The following is a 16,634-nucleotide window of genomic DNA, read 5'->3' as shown; positions in this document are numbered from 1 at the left end:
GCCCCGCGTCAGCAAACTGTGTTTATCGGCCCTCCTGGCGGTTCTGGGCACACGCAGCCTTGGGAGCTGCCGGTGCCCAGGATGCTGGACAAGAAATCCCAGGAATTACTGCAGATTCGTCGCAGACCCGAGAGGAGGACAGAGGTCGGCACCTCGAGCCTGCGAGGCTCCTTCCCAGAAACCCAGGCGGTCTCTTCAGTGCGCTGTGCATTTGGCAGGGAAAGAGGAAACAGGCGTCAAATGGAAAAAGAAACACCCCACGACATACAGACTTGTCAAGCCATGGAAAGCATTTTAATGACAATTGGCATCACAGGTATAAATAAATATCTCCTTCTTTCCGTCTATAATATGTGCTAGAAATATCTTTTCAAAAGGTCCAGCTAAGGTTACGAGGCTTCAAGGACCCTTTCTTAGCTACTGATTTTAGTAATTAAAAAAATAAAAACAATGAGCGTCCTGGTATCCGTGAGCGAGGGCTGCCGAGAGCAGGACGAACCGGCCGGCCGCCCATGGTCCCAGAGCCTGGCAGTCCCCGCGGGGCCGGTTCACCGCACCGTGCTCTTCTCTGCCACCTACAATTGACTTTGGATGAATGCATCTTGCCGTGTGCTGCTACACGGCTGGGCTGTTAGAAACCACACTGATGGACAGTCTAACATAGATCTTAATCCCTTCAGTTCGCGCCGGCGTGCTCCGCCCAACAAAGTCAGAGAAACAACTCGAACACCCTCCAACAGTTTTTATCTTGGTTCATTTCTCAGTTATCTGTAGGTCTCGAGACAGATCTACCACGGGAGGCTGCACAGATTATTATTGGGTATGGCCTCTCCCCGTGGATGTGACCGGACCTCCCCTGACATGGGGTGTCCCTGCGTCGCCAGCGATGGAGCCACGGGGCGCTGGGCCAGCTCGCGTCTGTGCGGCTGGCTGCATCCCCTTGCAATGGCCCCGGGCAGCATCCTGCCCACTGGCTGTGGCCCCGGCGCTGGGGTGGCAGGGGTGGCAGGAGGTGGCAGGGGGATGGCCGGTCAAGGCAGTGCCCTGTCCCCCTCTGATTGTAAGACCCCAGCAAACATCAAGGCTGGAGGGACACAGAAAAGCATCAAACTTAACTACTTCAAGGTTGGATTAATTGAGACTGTTGCTAAGAATTCATCTAACGTATAGGAATATAACGTATGTTTAATTTAGAAAAAATATACCATTTGATGCTCGGAAAAAACATTCAATACAAATCAAGTGGACATGTAGGACACAGAAAGAAAATGTTGGGGGGCTGGGGGAGACAATGTGGGAGCACAGAAGATTTGCAAGTAAAGACAAAACCCTCAGGTTCACCCCAAGAAGCGGCGGGGCTCTGACCCCTCTCCTCTCCGCGCACCCGCCTCCCGGGGTTGACGGATTGAGGCCATCTTCCCAAGGGGACACCGAACCAACACGGAAACTGTCCCTCAGCAGGCCCTCGCTGTAGGTTTTGCTCCTTTCTTAGAAATATAAAGAGATGATCACTTCTGTCTTTTTATTTGTCTTTTTGCATTTTTTAACAAATAATTTTTGGTAGCTTGTCTGTGTTCTATTTTGACTCATAAAATCACCTTCCAAAGGTGGCCTCGTGTGCAGGCCGGCGTCTCGGTCGGACACCCGCCCAGTTTGCTCCGCTGACTCCGGGGACTCTGCCATCCCTGGCTGCTACAATCCCTCGCTGCAAGAGACGCCGGCTCAGACCCGCTCCGGAACCGAGTGAGGCGCGGGTGCTCCAGGGGCCTACGCCTGGTCCTGGAATTTCTCCAGGTAGTTTCTGAGCTCCTCGGGGGCGCCCGCGGCCACGTCCTGGCACACCCACTTGATGTCCTCGCCACCGCCGCCCAGGATGGAGTTCACGGTGGGGCAGCCGTCGTCCGGTGGGATGGTGGTGAAGGTGGTGAACTTCACCTTCTTCCTCTTGGAGGTGGGCGAGTGCAGGGGCTCGAGCTTCGGGTCCCTGGCCGGCCTGGCCGCCGAGTCCGGCCGGTGCACCTGGCCCTGCACGTGCTGCCGGGCGCCGCCGTTGAGCAGCAGACGGCTGCTCTCCTCGCTGCCGCCGGGCGCGTGGTCCAGGACGGTCGTGTGCTCGTCCTGCGGCGGCGAGCCCTCGCCCGCGTGCTCCAGGAGCTCGGCCTCGTTGCCCAGCCACACCCAGTCGTGCGAGTGGGTCACGGAGGCCTGGCCTTCCAGGGGCACCTGCTTGTGCCGGTACTTGAGGGCGAAGGTGGCGCAGTTGATGAGGAAGACGAGGATGGCCAAGCAGAAGACGCCCAGTAGCGCGTACATGCCGATCTCCAGGTCGCTCAGGCCCCGGGGCGTCTGCACCAGGTCGCTGGCGCCCAGCCCGTCCCCCGCCCGGGGCAGGTCCACCTGGGCCGGGAAGTTGGTGAAGTCCAGGGGGATGTTCTGCAGCTGGCTCTCCCCGGACGGCCTGCCCGCGTCCGGCCGGCTGCTCTTTACCACCCGGTTGTCCAGCAGCGGCCTGGCCGTGGTGCCGCCTCTCCGGAGGGCCCCTTCCTCACGCTCCGCGGAGGAACCGCCGTGGAAGGGCCCCTCGGGCTCCTGGCCCTTCTGCCGGCGGTCGCTGGCGTGGTTCTTGATCTCGGCCTCGTCGCCGTCCCCACCCCCGCCGGGGCTAGAGTCAGCGTCATTCTGGCCAAACTTGACCCTGACGCTGCCCACGCCCACGGCCAGGACGCTCTTGCGTTTGGACTTTTGGCAGGACTCCGCGATGGTCATGTCCACTCGGACCAGTGGTCCCTGGCCTTCCCCTTCAGCCGTCACCACCGGCCACCGGGGAGAGCGGGCCTGGGGGATGGACACGACGGCCTCGTCCAGGGAGGTGGCCGTCAGGGTGAAGTCCTTGGTGTCGTAGATGTCCAGGGGCGTCACCGAGCCGTCGCTGAGCTGAAGCCAAGTGCTGACCACCGCTTCCTGCAGGGAGAGAGGCCATTAGGAGGGCACCTCTTCGGAAACTGCCCGCCCTCCCGGAACAGAACCCAGCGAATCAGGATCTGGACTGAGATACAGACCTGGTGCTGATGAATCTGGGGAGAAAACATGCAGGTTTGATATCAAGATCAATCACTGTGACTGAAATAACAATACATGTAGACTGGTGACGTGGTCAGCATCATACTTACCGGGGACACGCACAGGGACACCTGACTGAGACCCCCCCCCCCCCCGGGATCTCTTGACAAAGACACCGAGTCTCGGCGCTCCCTGCTGCCCACTGCTGCCCCCGCCTCCTCTCACCGGGGTTCAGCCTCTCACCATGTCTGGATTGGCCGCGGTAACCTCCCTAATTCAGCATCCTCCCTCACACCTGCAAAGTCCAGTCCCCGTGCAAGGTGACACACACCCAGGTTCTGGGAGCCGGGACGCAGCCACCTGTGGCGCCAGGCCTCCTGGGAGCCCACCACGGTGCTCAGTGCCGTCCGTGCACGGGCTCCCTTGACCCTCACGGCACCCCAGGGCAGATGCTGTGACCATCACTGCTTCTCATTCTGCAGGTGAGGCGACCGGATTGCGGGGAGAAGGAGGAGCCCGTCTGAGCTCGCCCAGGCAAGTGGCGGAGCTAGGGTTTGAGCCCAGCGCTCCAGCTCGAGTCCGGACCACCGCGGCTGCCCTGTCTCCTGGCGGCCGGTGGCTCTGAGGTCACTGTGCGGACCTGGGGCTGAAGGAGACGATTTTGATGTGTCTGGAATTCTCCCCTGTTGTCTCAGACCAGGATTTAGTGAGGTGTGTTAGGAGCCCATGGAGAGGATAGCCAGAGCCCGAGGGGGAAGAAGGGTCACCTGCGGGCGCTGGCCGCGGCGTGCGGGCCGCTAAGTCTGTGTGGCCCTGAGTGTGCTTGTGATGCTTACTTGGGGGAGTGTGTGATGCGTACCTGGGGAGCTCTGGCAGGGGAGAGGGAAGGGGGTGGGAGGCCGGGAGGGGAGGGGTGGGCACCGACCACTACAGGGGCCCAGGCTAACCTCTGTGGGACAGTCCGCTGGGGCTTGTGGGGGAGGTGCAAGGAGCAGAGTGGGCAAGGTTTGTGAGATCGGTCAGAGCTGACGGAGCCCCACGGGTCTGTTCTGGGTGAAGATCCAGGGTCTCCCCTGGTCCCAGGTTCTGGGCATAGACGACAAAGGGCCAAGAATTCAATACGAGTTGTGAAGTAAATACACGGATCTGCTCTTTCTCCTGGCCCTTTCGTTTTCGTTTTTGTTTGTTTGTTTGTTTTGTTTTAAACAATCCTTCTGGGCCTCCGTTTCCCTGACTGAAAGTGGCGGTGTGAACACCTCGACCACAGGGTCTGAGAGAGACATCTTCGTGGCTTGGCTAGGGTCTACCCCTCTTTTCTGGCAGGGACTGGAACACCAGCTTTGGGGAACCTGGTCTTCCCCACTCAGGGTCTGCGCATGGGGTGGGCTGGACCGGCCCCTCCAGGTCCACAGCTGGGCATGGGACCGTCCACAGTGGTTGGCTCGGGAAGGGGCTCGGGATGGAAAGCAGCCGATGGGATGGGATCCCTGGGCTTTGGCTGGACCCACAGAGGAGAGGTTTGCATTCCCTGGGGCTGCCGAGTTGGGGTGCAAGGCTACAGTGGTAGTGGCCTGCAACTTAGGGGGGATCTCCTGGAACAGAGGGTCAGCACAGGGGAAAGAAGAGTTATGGGATGGAGAGAGAGGGGGAGGGAGACTGTCTTAAGAGCACGTTCCAACAACAAAGGAGACGGGCTGTGGAGCAACCATTTAAAAACTAGGTAAAAATACCCACAAAAAAGCAATGCAAATTCCTGGGACTCGGAAAGGAAGAGGGAACGCATACCAGAGGGGTGCCTGCAGACAGCTGCTACCGAGGGGGCCTGAGGGCAGGTGTCAGAGCTGCTGAGAAGGCTTGCCAGCCAGTGGCGGGGTGCTGATGCCCACCCAGGGACTGTCAGATGGGGATGCATAAAGCCAGGACCGCCGAGGGGGGATGAGGAAATCCTCCCCACTGGGCCGGAAACAGCAATGCTGCTTATCTGTGCTCTGAGCACAGCTGGGAAAATGTGTCCCCTGGAAATCCAAACCCCATCGCTTCCCCACACCTGGGTGTGGGGTCTGCAGTTACGTGACCTGTGTGGCGCATAGCCTTCAGCAAAGAGCAGCCCGTGCAAATGCGGGATTGCAAAGAATTCCCATCAGGAGCAAAGAGAGGCAGCCACAGCTCGAGAGACACTCTGATAAGACAAAATGACACTCCCGAGAGGGAGGGCTTTACCATGACAGGAAACCGTAAACAATTCACGCTGCTCAGCAGACCAAGGATTTTGGTTACTAGAACAACTGAAAAAGGTGATAAAATAAGATACAGCAGCAATAACAACAAAACAGCCCAAACTGAAATAAAACAGTTGATGGGACGTGGATGGAGAGGAGGCTGAGCAGAAAAAGAACAGGACGGTGTGGAAAGAACCACCTAGAACTTCCAGAAACAAAAACATGCTCTGGTGGAAATCCATCACCCACCGGCTGGTTTGCAAAGCAGAGTAGACACATCTGGGGAGAGAGGCAGTGTCCGGGGAGACAGAGCCAGGGGATGTACCCAAAATCCAACCACAGGATGAAACATACAGAAGACAACTTGAAGGAAACGAGGGACAGGATGAGAATGACCAAGAGTTTCTGGTGACAAGTTGCAGAAGGGAACCAACGGGGCAAGTCAGTGTTCGAAGACATCGTGGCTGGACATTTCCCAGAATCGAGAGCAATAGTGGATAATGAGAGCGAAGCTTTCTGGGGACACTGAGCCACGGGATCTAGCCTGACCTGAAGATACCAACCCCCGGGCATGAACTGATCAATGCCGACGTCTGCTCGGGCCAGCTTGGGTTGGGTCTCTGTCACTCGTAACTGAAAGCGCAGACCAATGCCGGTGCCGGTGGCCTGAGAGGGAAGAGTGAGACTGTTCACGGAATCTGGGGAGGGCATGGCGCTTGCTGGTGGTGCCTGCCCGCTCAGCTTTCAAGGGTCACTCTGTAAGATGGTTTTGCCTGAGGGCATTCTCTGGCCGCTGGAACCCATGCCTGTAGCCAGAAGTGCCAAGGAATTAACACCCTGCAAAGGCAGCCCTCAACCCGCTTCCTTGCCCCTGGTCAATGCTGTTTCCCCAGCAGACGCAGGCTCCGGGAGCCACAGTGGGGGCCGAGCGGGAGACACACTCTACTGACTGTCCTCCATCCCCGGGAGCACTTCCCGACTCCCCTACGGGGGCTCCCTTCACATTTGAACAGGAATCCTCGTGCCGGGCTCAGCTTCTGGGGGAATCAAAGGTGAGACAGGCAACATGGCTTAGTAATTTTGCTTCCCACCCTTGTCCCCTCTGTGCACGTCCATCGGCAAGACCCCCTTCTAGCGCCCAGATGGGATGCATGAATGCCGGGGGATTCCTCCCTTCACTTCTCCATCCTGGCTTTTCTGGAACATATGAGGCACAGGGGAGGTATAGGCTGCTGCCCTCGTGTTTACAGGCGTAAAAATCTTTCAGCTTTTGTATCTCAGGGTTGAAGTATCAAGAACAAGGTGCTAGCCTTCCACACGCCGAGGGCTGACATAAAAACACAGTTCACACGGTCTGCGAGTTCATCCTGGCTGACTTTCCACCCTGAATTAATTTTTCTTCACAAACTCGAGATGGAGAAAGAACTTCACATAGAGCAAGCCCCCTGAATGGCAGACGATCTGAATTAAGCCCTCGGAACACCACGGGCTTGCGGAAATCCATCCCCGTCAACCCTGCTGTGTGATTGAGAGTAAGTCCCTCCATTAGCTCCTTACAGTGAGGCGGGAACACAGGGCTCTCTCGGCAGAAGCCAATGCATTTCCCCAAAGATGAAAAATTCTGAATGACTTAAAATAACACATGCCCAGGAATGATTTAGAGCTCCATCCTTTCAAGAGTCGTGTCTGCAAATCGAATGAACTACATCCATAAACCGCCCCCGAGCCAGTGCTGGGACCTCCAATTACCAGGAGCCGATGAAGACAGATGGGAGACATTGCCCAGGGACTGGGGGCTCTGCCCCACGCCAGCGAGGCTGCCACGCCAATCAGCCCTAATGAATCACCCCTTCTCGGCAAAGAGCTCCAAGCTCCCTGCTTTGTCTCCCCACTCTTCTCCTCTCCCCTTACTTTGCTGTTGAGGAAGCAGAAACAGCACGCCCCCGGGAGAGGTGAGACGGAAGCCAGCAACGGGGCCGACACGGGTGGGCATGTGTTCCAGGTCCCTCCCACGCATGCTCCGAGGCACGGTCAGGGAGCAGCTGCACGATTTCTAGAATGACGCACCCTCGTCTTTGGAACCCAGGACCGTAAGGAGATGCCGCTCCCACGACGATGGTCTGGTGTGCGGCACGGTTGACCTGAAGAGAGGGACATCCGCCTGGATGGTCTGGGTGAGCCCAGTGTAGTCACAGGGGCCTCTGAAAGCGGGAGATTGGTCTAGCTGGAGGCAGAGGGGAGCTTAGAGAGGGAAAGCGTGGAAGGCCTCCATGCACCTTTCTGGTTTTGAAGATAATGTGGGTGTGGGAAGTGAGAAGGAACACGAGTGGCCTTAGGGAGCCCAGCGAGGCCCCCAGGGGGCAGCCAGCAAAGAAAGCGACACCTGTCACAGAACTGCAGAGAGATGGACGAGCAGGGAGGCCGATTAGTCCCCAGAACGCTGGCTGACTCTTTGCTCTCAGCCTTGGGTGCCCCGAGCCTGGAGCCCAGCAGAGCCCACCGGGCTCCCGAGCCAGAGCTCAGCTTGTAAGTGGGTGTTGCTTTAAGCCACTAATTTGTCACTGCGGTTCATGGCAGAGCCCAGGACTGGGACGACGCTGTCCTGTGGGTTTTCACAGCCTCCGTCACCGTGCTCTGGAACGTGGTGCAGCTGCTCTGACCCGTCCCTCCCTCCCCCCGCCCTCTTGTCGAGTCAGGCACAGCGACTGCCCTGCCCCTCTCCACCCCTGCCCTCGAGGCCCCTACCTGTTTGGGGGTCCGCAGCAGCTCCTCAGCTGTGGCCACTGCGGTGATGGCCTTGCTGTTCTCCGTGCTGGGATGGAGGGTGACAGACAGCCCAGCCACGAGCTGGATGGCCAAGTCCGTCACTGCTACCTTGTCATCTAACACGGTTACCGTCTTCTCTGCCAGGATGGAGTCGGACAGTGGGGACAACACCTGTAGGATTGGCAGGACAGAATATTGCCAGATGCGGGAATCTCCCCCAGCAATACTTCCACCTCGCCCCGGGCCTGGGTCCAGGATGCCGGGCAAAGGAGTCACACGCCTTCTTAGTATAGATACACCAGCCCTTACCATGCGTCTTTGCAAGAATCAGACAAAGCCACCCTTCCCCAAGACACTTTAGCTCTGTCTGTTGTAAAATTGCAATAAATGTTCAAATCCATTCTATTTTTAGAAGGAAATGACCCCTCCCATGTTGATGAGGCACTCTTGTACACTGCACAACCTGGTTAACTGCACATGACCATCCTGACTGGGCTCCTGAAAAGTCGCACACAAGTTGACTTTGTGCAACCTGAATCACATTCTAAATGAACTACGGAGCTAACGGGTAAGAACTGAACTACAAATAGTCTACTGCCCCCTCCCCGGACCCCCGGCACAATGTATCCTCTGCTGAAACATTACTTTTGGCCGCATCTCCTAAACCAGATGTCGCCCGTGAGATCTCCAAATGAAATGATGGAAACATCCCTATTGTTACCACATATGGTTGTGGTCTCAGGATCCAAAGGGATACCCCAGAAGGTGCAGTCAGTGGGGCAGAACTGGAGGGGTTTCGGAAAAGGCCCACCGCTCCCTGCCATCTGATCTGAGATCCTACCATGCTATGCATTTCCTTGAGCAGAAGGCTAGGAGGCCTTTGGAGAGAGTGCGTTGGAAGAGTCCGCGGCAGAACGACTAGGGCTGAAAGGGAAGGAGGGAGGCACCTCCCCAGCCCCGGGCAGGAGCAGCACGGAGGGAAGCGGGAGGTGGCTTCTGAGACGTTTAGGAGGTATAAATGCGGGTGGCGGGATGAAGTGTGGGGAGTCGGAGGCAGGACGGGGAGTGCCGGGAGGTGTCGGGAATGGAGGACGCAGGAGTGGTGAGAGGGGACACACGGGGTGCTGAGGCCCTGTGGCCACCAGCCTCTCAATTCTGTTTGTAAGGAGATTGGGACTCATAGAGCTGGTCCAGGCTCACCTTCCAGTGTCCAGGATGCCACACTGGGGGCCAGGAATTGGGCACAATGACCCACCCTTCCTGTGAGCCTCCCGCCACAGCCGGCATGGTATCTGGTGCCGAGCAGGCAGAAATCCGGGCTCTGGCTCCCTACCTGGATGGTGGTCATGCCGACCTCCCGCCCGACCAGGATCCTGCTGTCCTGGAGGGTGGCCACGTGGGGTTCCTCCAGCTTCATGAAGTCTGCAACCAGGTGGGTGACGTCGACCTGCCAGTGGGGGCCGAGCAGGTGGCTGAGCTGGCCCCATGGGCCGGCGCCCTCGGCCACGAACTGGGTGAGGACGCGCACGGTGGCGTGCTGGTACTGCAGGGCACAGCCGCGGCCACGCCGCTCCTCCTCGTCCTCGTCCTCACTCTCTCGCGTGGGTCTGGGGAACGAGGAGAAGCTCTCAGGTCCCAGGAATGGGTTCAAAGACGCGCCGGAGTCACATGCCAGACAGGCAGGGGGCTGCCTTCGCCACCAAGGGATGCATCCCAGGCGGGAGCCTCGGGAGCCCGCGGGAGCGCCGGTTCCACCACGGGTGGCACCGAGGCCCAGACGTCTCTTTCTAGGAGACGTTCATTGGCGAAGGACTTAAGAGCTAACACTGACGGAGTCTACACTGTCCAGTCCGTAAGTAGCTGACAGCCACGTGTGCCTGTTTACCATTTAATTTAAATGAGCAAGAATTAAATCAGTGATCACACAAGCTGTATTCCAAGCACTCCCCAACCACACGTGCTAGTGGCTGCCATTGTGGACAACGTGATTCTAGAACATTCCACCACTGCAGCAAGGTCTATTGAACAGAGCTGTACCGTGCTCTTGAGATGGGCCCTTCTAGGCTCCCCACGAATGGACTCTTCATCTCAGAACATTATAAGGCAAAACTGTGGCTCATGTGTAGAAAAATGTATCACTTCTGTCGCTTCGTTCTGGGGGCCCCTTTCAGGCCTGTCTGCGAGAAGCCCAGGTGCAGCACGCACACAGTCGGGTTGATGTGGACCGTGCCGCTGTTCAGCCTCCTGCCTGGCTGGTTATCCCGGGCCTTGGTGAGGCTGGAGAGAATGTAATCACGCGATCATACCGGCACTTACCACATGCTGGCCCTGTCCTGGCTCCTGCAGTGTGGTCAGTAAACCGTTGTTACCATGGCCCTGCTGCATCTCCCCATCCCCGGCTCACCTCTTACTGGCCACAATGGGGACCCTCCAGCCTTTGATCTGGCTCAGCTCTGTGTCAGAGACCTCAATCTGCAGGGGCAGCCGGGGCACCCACACGGTGATGTGCAGGGAGGCGCTCAGGTGCTGGTAGGTGAAGTTCACCACTGCATCCACCTTGCCCTTCATCTCTTTGCCATTGACAAAGACATAGTCACAGTGGTCAGACACCTGCAAAGACAGAAAGGGGGAAGAAGTCACTGGGCCCTGCAGACTACTTTTCTTCCATTTGTCTTTTTCTCTAGCAAAGCACACATGCTTCATTTTGGATCCTCTCAATGCAGAGCCTGAGACAAGGATTCTGTGCTCCTGGTCTACTTGGGAGAGGGGCTCAGGAGTAGAGTAAGGAGATGGAGAAAGAGGATGAGTCAATAGAAAGTCACATCTTTTTTTTTTTTTCCTTGCTGTGGATAAGTTTCTCTGGAACCTCCTGAAAGCCTACAAAATTGTCCCACTGAAGGATAAGAGGTAGGAATATTACCTACAGGCTCCCATCTCTCACCAGCCCCGTGTGTTAACCCCCTGGCATTTCCAGGCTGACACACTAACCCACGGCCCCTGAGAAGACCCTGGGACAGAAAACAGTAGTAGCTTAACGTGGAATGTGGCCCAATCCCAAAGTGAGCTGCAGCCGAGCCTGAACTCTCGGTGGGCGCCAGAGGCACCTGCTCCCTGGCTGATGCCTGCTCACAAGATGAGCTGCACCCCAAGCACCCTCCCAGGATCTGAAGGGTTTGTGCTACCTTCTTCCTCTGCAGCCTGACTCACCGATCTCTGATGATACCCGCTCCTGACAGTCTGAGACACCGAGCCTCTGCACACGAGGCTCCCTTTGCCTAAGAACACCCTTTCTTCCCTACTGGCCTGGCCAGACACCTCCCCGGCCCCCGGGATCCTTTATATATTTGTATTGTAACTGCTTAGCCTGTGAACGGCCGTATCACATTAGGGACTCCCAATCTATGTCCCCTCCCCCTGTGTTTCTCCCTCTGCTTTTCCCATTCCCACCACATCATTGCCTCAGGAAAGGGCTGAGACAGAGCACAAAGCAAGACAAACACACAGAAAATAAAATAAAAGCCTGCAAGCATCAAGATTTTGTGTTCCAAAGTCTAAAACCTTAGGGAGGGGAATCTGCACGCAGCGCGATGGACATTCTCACGTGGCAAACAAGCGGCAGGAAGATGCCTGTGTCCCTGGGACCGGCTGGAAGGGGCTCCATGGACAGGGACAGGACCATATCCAAGGTAACTCTGACTGGCAACGGATGCCCTAGGGACTGTAAGCAGAACATTGGAAGACTGGAAACCCCCCTCTCCCAAGGCCTTGGCAATACTTACGTCTTTTGAAAATTAGACTGGGATTATGCTCTGTAGCCTTAATGAATTGAAAATTGAGACTAGAAATCAACTTGTGTTTTCAAGAAATGACATGACTCTCTTGCGTATTCAAGTTGATCAAATGCGATTTATACTGGCCCCATGTGTCCAGATCAACCACCAAACTTTGAAATCCTTGAAGGAAAGAAGTACATCTTTTTAAATCTTTGATCTCTTGGTTCCACACAGCAGGTGTTCATGAAGCAGAAGGTTAGCAGAGCAGATCCTGAACGGACAGGTCGATGTGTGGATGTATTTATGGATGGATGGGCGGATGGATGGATGGATGGATGGATGGGCGGATGGATGGGCGGATGGATGGATGGATGGATGGATGGATGGATGGATGGACGGGTGGACGGGTGGGTGGACGGGTGGATGGACGGGTGGACGGGTGGGTGGACGGACGGACGGACGGATGGACGGGTGGATGGATGGGTGGATGGGTGGACGGGTGGACGGACGGATGGACGGACGGGTGGATGGGTGGGTGGATGGATGGGTGGATGGATGGATGGGTGGATGGATGGGTGGGTGGGTGGATGGGTGGGTGGGTGAGTGGATGGATGGATGGATGGATGGATGGATGGATGGATGGATGTGTGGATGGATGGATGGATGGATAGATAGATGTTTGGGTGTGTGGATGGGTGGGTGGGGGGATAGATGGATGAATGGGTGGATGGATGAATGGATGAATGTACGTATGAGTGGATGGCTGGGTTGAAGGATGAGTGGACAGGTGGATGGGTGAATGAAGAGAACCCTTTCTTCATGGGGATGCCTGCTTCAGGACAACCAAACAAGGATCTTGGGGTGAGGGGAGATGTGGTTAGAAACAGATACATGACGGAGCCAAGAGCAGTGGAAATGCAAGACATTTACTTGAAGGCTTCCAGAAAGTTCTCAAGCAGTTTTTCCTAACCTTTTTGGGGCCACTGACTCCTTTGAGAACACATGTCAAGCTAATTCTTGCTACGGAAATGCATATACATACAGTTTTGCACAACATTTTGGGGTTAATGAAGTCACACATGGACTCCTCATGTAGCACTTACCACACTAGGGCTACAATCGCCAATTTGCTTATCTTTCTCTTGTCAGGACTGTGTACTCTCAAAGGAGCAGTGTCTCCTTCTGGGGGTCTGTGGACCCAGTTAAATCACATCGATGCTGAGCAATGAACTCGTGTGGTCACCCTCTCTTTCCCCAGCTTCTGGAACTATGGATGGCTACTCTGGGCCCAGTTTTCATCTCTAGCCCTTGCTTCTGTTTGAAGGACAGCTGGTGAGGGCTGGGCAGAGAGAATTTCCTCCATCTGCTGGGGACAGTGGCAGGAGCAGCTGGGAGGGGAACACATGGATGGATCTTCTCACTCATGGTCAAGAGTGGTTTAAAAATGTTTACCTACTGATTAAGGGTGGAAACCAATTTTAGTTGCTGTCCCAGACTTGCCATTAGCATGTAAACACTGTCCTGGATCTGGGCAGGCATTAGCATAATAGCCCAGCAAGAGTTATATCAGTAATCACTTCTTTAATCAATGTTGTAATTTACAGACCATTGACTTTGCTCATTTATTACCTTCCTGAGCTCTGGTGGGAGGGAACCTGGCTCCTCCAGAATATATAAATAATTAAGAAGAACGCCAAGGGTATGAAGTTGCAGTGCATGATAGAGCCATTGTCACTGCTATTCCTGAAGGTGTCATAAATGTCTGGGGAAGTCTCGGGATGCATTAATCATCTCCTAAGTGGCTAGAAGTGAGAACCACAATATCACAAAATGAGTTGGCTTATCTGCAAAATAAGAACCGAAAACCCCACAGGAATCTCTTTAGTCCCTTGGCTTCATTTCTGGGACTCTCTTTCATCTGTCATGGTGGGTGGGCCGCCCACTGAGAAAGCTGCCCACTGGCTTCTGCCCACTCGGACATTTAAACCATGCACTCCAAACACATGGTGGCCACTGACCCAGCCACCGATGCCTGCTCTCAGGACCTGGAGGGGCCAGGGTGGGTCTGGTTGAGTGGCACTCGGTCAGTTGACATCTTCTGTTGTCATTGGGGCTGTGGCGACTTCCTGACAACATCACCCACACCCTTCCTGTGGGGAACCGCTTGGGGACCACTTTCACGGGGGAGGGCAAAGCCATCTGCTGGTCAACCATTGACATCCAATGTGACTTCTGAACCAAGCAGGTTCCAAACTTAACAGAAAATCTGAGAGGGAGTTCACAGCACAGACTATTGGACCCACCCCTGGAGTCTTCAATTGAGCAGGTCTGGGTGGGGCCCCCACATCTGCATTTCTAACAAAGTGCCAGCTGATGCTGATGGTCCAGGTCTGGGACCACTTGGAGACTCGCTCCTTGAAATAATGCAATCCCCCTTGCTCCGTTTCCATGTAATCTTCTATTTCCCGTCTTAGTCCATTCCGGCTGGTATAATGGAACATGGCAGACTGGGGGCTTAAAGAGCAGTTGTTTCTCACAGCTCTGGAGGCTGAAAGCCCCAGATGAGGATGCCTACAGATCGGTGTCTGGTGAGGGTCCGTCCCATCTCTCAGATGCCACCTTCTCCCCGTGTCCTCACGTGGTGGAATGCTGAGGCATCTCTCGGGACTGTGCTCTAAGGTCACTAATCCCATCCACGAGGGCTCCACCCTCGTGACCCAGTCACCTTCCAAAGCCCCACCTCCTTATACCACGTTGCAGGTTAGGGTCTCAACCTAGGAATTGGGGCGGGGCGGGGTGGACACAGACATCCAGCCCATAACACATTCCTTCCATGACTATGATCATTCAGTTATGATGCTTTAAATCACCTCTGTGCCCATGACTCCCAGAATCCTGCCTCCAGAGCCCAATAGCTTATTCAACATCTCCACTTGGATCTCTAATTAGTATTTCAAACTTATTATATTTGGAAATCAAACTCCTGGCATAGTTGTTTCGTGTGTGTGAGGGTTTTTTTTGTTTTTGTTTTTGTTTTTGCCACTTAGGAGCCTGGGGGGCGGGAAATAAAAATTAAATTCAGACACACAAAAAATCAGATTTGCATTCCTTGTACTCTTGAGTCCGTGGCCTTGCTCTCTTCACACGAAATGCTGCGTGGTCTCACGCAGCAGCAATGCCTTCTTGTAGAACATCTGCAATGTGCTTTCCTCTTTTCGGTCCTTTCTGGAGCTCTGGGCAGCCATCGTGGTCCCAGTAGAAGAGGCAGCTGGGGAGCTGGGGCTCCGGAGGTGGGGGCGGGCTTGCCCGCGGTGGGGAGGCGGGTGAGGCTCGCACCTGCTGATGGCGGCTGCAGATGGTGGATTTGCCGGATGGCTTGGACGGTTATCGTCCCAGGCAGCATCCTGAGACTGGGGCCTTGGAAGTCATCCTTCGTGCCACGCGGTGTTGGGGTCATCTCCGTTCCTGCTGGCAGGTGAGCAGGGAAAGGAAGGGGCCGAGAGAGGCTGCTGGCCGGCGAGTCCGGGAGGGTCACATCTGCATCCTCTCCACTGGCGGCCCTGGCCACCTGTCTCCTGGCCCATCCCAAACGAGCCCGCTCGGACGGGCTGGATCAGTCCAAGTCTGGGCAGGAAACAGACCTGCATGTCACCCGGAGGAGAGTATGACAAAGGCATGCTGTATAATGGTGCGGGCAGGGCTACGGGAAACCAGCAGGAGATGGCACAGCACGCCAGACAGACATGGGGAGAGGGGTGAAGCGCGTCCTCCAAATTCCACGTCTACGTGGAACCTCAGACCAGGAGCTGGTTTGGAAATAGGGTCTTTGCAGACGTCATCAGCTGAGACGAGGTCATACCAGCTCGGAGTGGGCCGCAGAGGACTGGTGTCCTCAGAGGAGGAGAAGAGGGTGAAGAGGCAAGTGGCTGGAGAGTGATGCGGGGACACCGGCAGAGACGGAGAGGTGCGGCCACATGCCAGGGAACAGCAAGGGCTGCGGCCACCGGGAGCTGGCAGACACAAGGCAGGGACCCACTCTGCGCACACCCCAGTTTCAGACTGCTGGCCTCCGTGCGGGGGGAGAATAGTGCTGCTTTAAGCCGCCCGGTCTGTGGCCATGCGTTACAGCAGCCCTGGGACACCGGGGAAGCCCAGCTGAGGGGTGGCTACCGGAACCCAGCATGGGCGCTGCCCCGTCTGAGACGCCTGCCTCCAGGAGCCGTGACCTTGGGGGAGGGTGCAGCCGCTGTCAACCTGCAAGCTTGCAGGAAGGGGCCCCGGGGGTGAACAAACTGCTGCCCCCGCCCCCCACCCGTCTGCTGGAGCCTCCCACAGCCTCAGCCCACGGGGAAACCGGGGATGGCCACGCCTGGTAAAGCGATCGCAAAGGTCAACCTCCCAGAGTGGGAGGAGGAGGTAGAGGGATCTGAAAGGACGAGTAGGAATTTCCAACCCAGAAACCTCTTCTCAACATTTTCCCATCTTCTTAACCTGGGGCTAGCGTGGAGAACTTCGTGTGAATCACAGAACCCTTTTCAACTCTGGCAAAATCCTTAGAGGAGACCAGCTCTTCCCTGATGTGTGCTGGGGTCTCTCCGTGCACCTTCCAGGCATCCCTGCCTTGTTCCCTGTGCCCCCGCTGGTCCTCCTGCAGCAGGACCTTTGCACCTGCTGTTTCCTCTGCCTGATGGCACCTCCTCCCCCACTTGCCTGTGCGGTTTATTCCTCATCTCCAGTAGGTCTTCAACAGAAGACCAACCGGGGGCCATTGTGTCCCCCAGGGGACATTTGACAAACCTTGGAGATCTTCTTGGTT

The 16,634-nt window shown here is 56.1% G+C and overlaps 1 protein-coding gene across 1 annotated transcript in view; it reads right to left on the bottom strand.

Moving 5' to 3' along the window:
- Window positions 1–1,693: 1,693 nt before the first annotated feature.
- Window positions 1,694–16,634, bottom strand: part of TMEM132C (transmembrane protein 132C) — a 195,361-nt gene continuing 180,420 nt past the window's right edge. The window contains exons 6-9 of the mRNA XM_026514565.4: window positions 10,450–10,655; window positions 9,379–9,652; window positions 8,025–8,216; window positions 1,694–2,961 (exon numbers count right to left, since the gene is read on the bottom strand). Coding sequence (XP_026370350.3) covers window positions 1,768–2,961; window positions 8,025–8,216; window positions 9,379–9,652; window positions 10,450–10,655 — 1,866 coding nt within the window. The 3' untranslated portion in view covers window positions 1,694–1,767. The remainder of the gene's footprint in view (window positions 2,962–8,024; window positions 8,217–9,378; window positions 9,653–10,449; window positions 10,656–16,634) is intronic.

This window comes from Ursus arctos, unplaced genomic scaffold (genome assembly GCF_023065955.2).
Source record: "Ursus arctos isolate Adak ecotype North America unplaced genomic scaffold, UrsArc2.0 scaffold_34, whole genome shotgun sequence".
Classification (NCBI taxonomy): Eukaryota; Metazoa; Chordata; class Mammalia; order Carnivora; family Ursidae; genus Ursus; species Ursus arctos.
Note: the sequence above shows the minus strand (reverse complement) of the source record. Positions and strands in the feature narration are given on the sequence as shown.